Raw genomic sequence first — 5,523 nt, forward strand, 5'->3', positions numbered from 1 at the left:
TTAAGAAAATCATTTTTTGCAGTGTAGATTTTGAAATGAACACATTCAATACTCGTCATAATATCATGCCATGCTAGCTAATAGCTGGATTGATGAAAATCTACTAATTATTATTTTTGTTATTATTACTAATCTTCTTGCATCATTATATGACGTTTGAGAACAGATGCAGATCAACTGAGATATTTACTGTACTTGTCAAATATTATCGACTGATTCTGGCCTTCAAAGAGGTCCTGAAGTGACAGAAACACAGCAGTCGTTTCTACTTCATACATTTCTTAATCATGTCTTTACAGGACGAATCCTTCATTTCTGAGAGAAAAGAAAACACTATCACATTTCACATCACATTCATACAGCTTGTCATGATAATTCATAGTACTGTCACAGTTTTGAGAATATTTAGGGCCTTGGATAAGGAATTAGTTCACCCAAAAATGAAGATTTGCTGTCTACATCTTGGATGGTATGCTTCTTCAGTGGAACGGATTTGGAGAAATGTCTCATTGCATCACTTGCTCACCGATGCAGTCCAAACAGCCGATAAAAACATCACAACGACCCACAAAGACTGTGCAAAATGAGACCTACATTTACAACACACACACAGAACCGTGTTTAGTTTATACTGTATTTATGTCATTTTTACAAATGATGTCTCCACAATACCTCAAGGGCTAGTTCACTGCTTGTTTTTCTGGCATGTGTATGTTTAATGACATGTTTGCCGCTTCATTAATCTCCTAACGATTGAGGAAATCCTCACACTGCTGTTTTTGCAGCCGAGTGCTTGATGACTTTATCAGGTGTCTTCATCTCTCCTCTACTGTACATCCTCCATTCTACAGCTGTTATTAAGATTTGATTTCATTGCATGAACACTGATTAATAATGTGTTAATGTCATGCACTTCTCACAAAAAGCCATCACAGCCGATTTGAAAAAGACATCTTAAAGCAGAGGACATTTTCAATATCTTTCTTTTTATTGCAAACAACATGATACAAAAGATAAGACTCTTTTAAGACGGTGGCATGTTTTACAGTTTTTCTTTATGGCATAAAAAAACAAGGGGAAAGAAATAAATGCTGGTGTGTTTCTGTAGAGATGTAGCAGAAGTCAACATGTTTGAGAACGAAAAAAAAAACAAAACACAAGTTCCAGTTGTTTCTATGAAAGGCTTGATCAAGTTTCACAATTAGACGTCAACTAGATTACCAAAAGAACATTTTTAGACAGACATTCTAAATGGAAACATTAACAAACGATAAATAAATGAGATGGTTAAAGTCTGCACTACAACTAAATCGTAATCGAAAACGTTTAATCACAAATTAGTCGTACGAAGCCCGAGTAAATGATATAACGCAAATAGTATTACTTTCAAGTCAAATGAACGCTAATGAATAAATTAAAGAGGTTAAGATTGGAGGAATGACAATCTGACCAATGGCGAGCTGCGGAGGAGCCTCGGGTCAAAGGGCACTTCCCGTTCCTCCTCCAGCAGCAAGATCTCTATAGGCACAGACGGACTCTAGAGGCAGTTTTCACAGAAACGAGAGATAGGCACGGACTCGACTGTACATCCGACAGTTCAACACTTCGCCCGAGTTGTAAGAAACCCCCACAAATATATACAGAGGAAAATATCATCAGGCAGCTGCGCGCGAATCCCCCGACACGAAACACGCACTCACGTGACACATACACAGTACATACTAAAATAATTATCTGGAATCTGTCCTCACAGAGGATTCTCTTTGTCTCATTATATCTAGAAAAAATATAATCACAACTCCAAAGGCACAGTCGGGAGCATTCTGAGTTCGTCTCCAGCCGGGATGGCCTCTCAGTCCCTCAGGGCCTGGACAGTTGGGTGTAGACGGGCTGCTGCTCCCAGTGCTGCGGACTGTGCGCCTGCGGCAGCGTGTCGGCGATCGGGGTGTACATGGGCCTCTGGTAGCTGAAGGCGGGGTACTGGCTGTAGTAGGAGCCGGCGGGGCTCTGGTGCTCGGTGTAGTTGTAGTACGAGCCGCCGCCGCCGCCGCTGCTGTAGTGCTGCAGGTTGAAGCAGCCGTAGGCCACATGCTGCGGAGAGCCCTGCTGCTGCTGCTGCTCACTGTAGTGGCTGGGGCTCAGCTGCTCCGTCTTGATCTGCGTCCGCTGCTGGCCTTGGCTCTGCTCGCCGCCGCTGGCCATGGAATGCTGTTTGGACATCCAGGCGCCCCCGAACCCGGCGGGGTACGCCTGCGCGCCGCCGCCGCTGACCCCCGGGTGTCCGTGAGGAGGCAGGTACTGGTCGAACTCGTTGACGTCGAACGGCTCCATGTTGGAGATGACGTCGCTGCTCAGCTCGCCGATGTCCACGGTACCGAAGTCGATGCCCTCCTGCAGCGGACGGCCCTCGCGCTTCAGATCCACTTTGCTGGGCGGCAGGTCCGTTTTGGGGGTCGTGGGAGGAGTGGGGGGACCCTGGGACTGACCTGGAGGTAAGAATGAAATCACGTTAAACTAAAAATTAACAATAGCGTGTCACTATTGTTCACACGGTAATCATTGAATTTACTCTAACAACCGAATTGAATCTTAAAAGATTATGCTTTGATTATGTTAGACGTCCCCCACTTGTTGTTGCTGTTGTTATGGTTGTATTGTTTGGTTTCCTTTGTACACCTTCAGGTTAATATATTACGTGAAATATGTGTTATAAAACGGAGAGTTCCGGTCCTTGATTCCGATTGGTTGAGCCAAGTTCGAAGCTGTTGTAAATTACTCTACAAACACACACCTTTATTTACGTTTGTGTGTTGCTCGGCAACCACTTTGTTGGAACCACAACCGTTTCTGAGGAACTACATTGTTTGGTGGAAGAATACTGTTTTTATTAATATCATTGCACTTTAGTTGCTCTGTTTTATTTTGTGAAACCTTACTAAGTATATGGAATAACCGTTTTATTCGCTTCGCGGCGTGCCTAAATTCACTGTAAACCACGGCTTCTTGGGGCTTATTACTTTATTAAAATTAACCACACAGTTCTGATTTTTGCTGACGCAACCAGAAGGCTCTTTGCAAGTCCCAAATTCTCGTCTCAAATTTTCGCACGTTAAATAATAAAAACGACCTCACGTTGCGTCAATCACGTTTACACACTGCCTCCGAAACGTTTGTCCATCATAAAAAAAATTCGGATCAGGTTCGATTTTCTGCGTTTTCGCATCCGTAGCATGCATTTTGATAGGAAAGGATGACGAATACGAAAAATACGAAAATTTCGGACTCAGTGTGCAAGGACTTTAAGGGGCGGTCACACTATTCTATTCATGCATCAGACTGGAAACGCATGCTTGTGCGACAAGTTTCGTATTTCGCTGCGTTCCAAAGTTCGAGCTTGGTGAACTGACCTGCGAATTCGCATCACGTAAATTGTGCGACCAACGGCAGATCGATGCGGCACGGCATGACCTCCTATCTGAATTAAAAGAGCATAAATGTAAAACTGCAGCGCTGCAAGAAAAGTGTAGTAGATTGTATGTTTTTACATTTTAGATGAATCGTTATTCGTTATGTGTCGAGTTTTTAAAAAGACGCCGCACAGCGTGACGTCATATCACGACCGAAAAACAATTTCACATGCTCAAAGTCTAGTGAGACCGCGGCCTAATAAAGATACACAGCAATGCCAGATAAGATTTACGAGTTTCCCCGCAGGCTCCAAACGAGGCATTACATAAGGAGCTGCTGCTAGATGTTGTAGATGTCGCTAGTTGTGCAAAGGCTGCATGCCGTTTCTGCTCGAGAGTCAAGTACCTGAGTGGTCTCCCGGAGAGTGCACTTCGCCCAAGCTGGACGCGGGAGAGTCGGCCTGCTGCAGGGCTTTGAAGATGACGTTGGGGGAGATGTGGGTCTGCTCGCCGTCCTCGCTCTCGCTCTGGCCGTTCTTCACTGATTTTCTCCGTCTGGGCTGGTACTTGTAGTCGGGGTGGTCTTTCTTGTGCTGCACCCTCAGACGCTCGGCCTCCTCCACGAACGGACGCTTCTCACCCTCGTTCAGTAACCTACAGAGAAATAACCAATGCTCAGATTACGCTCTTTGTATTCTTTAATTAACGATACAGAAATTTCATTAAGGTGCAAATAGTTTTTGAAATAACTACTAGTTTTTTTTCTGAATACTATTTTTTCTTAGGTAAACCCGAGAAGCAATAAAGTAATTCAGAAAAAGTAATCTACTTTTTTTTTTATCTTGATCAATTAACAATAAAGAAACTTTAAAAAAGGAATAGATTGTTCTTGAATCAACTTATTACGATATTTTTTTTTTGTGAATACTACTTTTTCTTACGTAAACCCAAAAAGTAATCAAGTAATCAGCATCTTTTCTTAAAACTGAAAGTTTTTACCAACTACACAACTTTTTCTGCGTTGAAGTGCATGTGAAGTATTTACTATTTGGCTAAACTACAGTTTTAGCTCACTACCCAATTAGTTACATTTTCTCAAGCTTATCAGTATTGTTTTATAACCATTGCATAATAATGCTATAAATACACAAAGTTTTCCAAAGTTTGCTAAATGAATCAGTATTGCTCTGACTTCTGGAGAGGTCCTAAACAAACAAAACGAAACAAAGTCAAATGAAGTGAACTCTCTCTCTCTCTCTCTCTCTCTCTCACCTCCAGAGTTTGCCGAGGGTCTTGCTGAGCTCGGCGTTGTGCAGGTGCGGGTACTGATCCGCCAGCTTCCTGCGCGCGGCTTGAGCCCAAACCATGAAGGCGTTCATGGGTCTCTTGACGTGCGGCTTGCTCTTGCTGGAGCCGTTCACTCGCACAGGCATGGGCACCAGGGTCCAGTCGTAGCCCTTCAGCACCTGGGACACCGCGTCCCTGATGCACACGGGGAACTTGTCTCCCTCCTCGTCCTTCTTGAAGTCTGTGAGGCGGCTGCTCTCGCTGTCCGAGCCCGATCCGGACGCGGAGTCCTCGGACATGCTCGGGCTGGGCGCGTCGGAGAGACTCTTGTCCTGCTCGGCGCTCATCTTCAGGCAGGAGTCGAAGAGATTCATGCAGAAGAGCGAGTGCTACAGACGCCTGTAAAATCCTCCTGCGGGGGGTTCAGAGCAGTGCGTAAAAGCGCAGAACGGCCGCGGTGTCCAAAGTCCCTCAGAGCTGCTCAGATCGGGTGAGTAAAGTCACACGAAGCCACATATATCACTGAGACGAGGACAAATCCTGACTGAGTGTGTGTGTGTGTTTGTGGAGAGGTTCTGCTCTCTTTCTCTCCAAATCACATCACTTATATACGGACGATGGATGGAGGGAGGAGGAGCAGAACCTGATCTCTCTCTCTCTCTCTCAGGCTCAGACTAACCAAACACACCAAAACTAAGAAAAAACATTCTCAACATGACACACCATTATATAATATAAAATGAAGAGTTCAGATGCAAAATCCTCTAAAGTGCCTTTTGAAGTTTTCTTCTAAAATGAGCATTTTTCTCAGGCTCCTGTGTTTATGTTC

At 44.3% G+C, this 5,523-nt stretch overlaps 1 protein-coding gene across 1 annotated transcript; it reads right to left on the minus strand.

Moving 5' to 3' along the window:
* Positions 1 to 1,000: 1,000 nt before the first annotated feature.
* Positions 1,001 to 5,262, minus strand: LOC107723041 (transcription factor Sox-9-like). The gene is made up of 3 exons (XM_016531540.1): positions 4,680 to 5,262; positions 3,814 to 4,061; positions 1,001 to 2,486 (listed from the first exon to the last, which is right to left on the minus strand). Exons 1-3 carry the CDS (start codon positions 5,066 to 5,068, stop codon positions 1,861 to 1,863), a joined length of 1,263 nt encoding a protein of 420 aa, XP_016387026.1. The 5' UTR covers positions 5,069 to 5,262; the 3' UTR covers positions 1,001 to 1,860.
* Between the last annotated feature and the right edge of the window lie 261 nt (positions 5,263 to 5,523).

This window comes from Sinocyclocheilus rhinocerous, unplaced genomic scaffold, assembly GCF_001515625.1.
Source record: "Sinocyclocheilus rhinocerous isolate Xijiao unplaced genomic scaffold, SAMN03320098_v1.1 scaffold2259, whole genome shotgun sequence".
Lineage (NCBI taxonomy): Eukaryota > Metazoa > Chordata > Actinopteri > Cypriniformes > Cyprinidae > Sinocyclocheilus > Sinocyclocheilus rhinocerous.

Bases quoted from the DNA above. Each gene is read 5' to 3' on its own strand.
- LOC107723041 (XM_016531540.1), bottom strand. From the start codon at position 5,068: ATGAATCTCTTCGACTCCTGCCTGAAGATGAGCGCCGAGCAGGACAAG. The intron at 4,062-4,679 runs GTGAGAGAGAGA...ATTTCTCTGTAG, and splicing joins ACCCTCGGCAAACTCTGGAG to GTTACTGAACGAGGGTGAGA. The intron at 2,487-3,813 runs GTACTTGACTCT...TCTTACCTCCAG, and splicing joins CTCTCCGGGAGACCACTCAG to GTCAGTCCCAGGGTCCCCCC.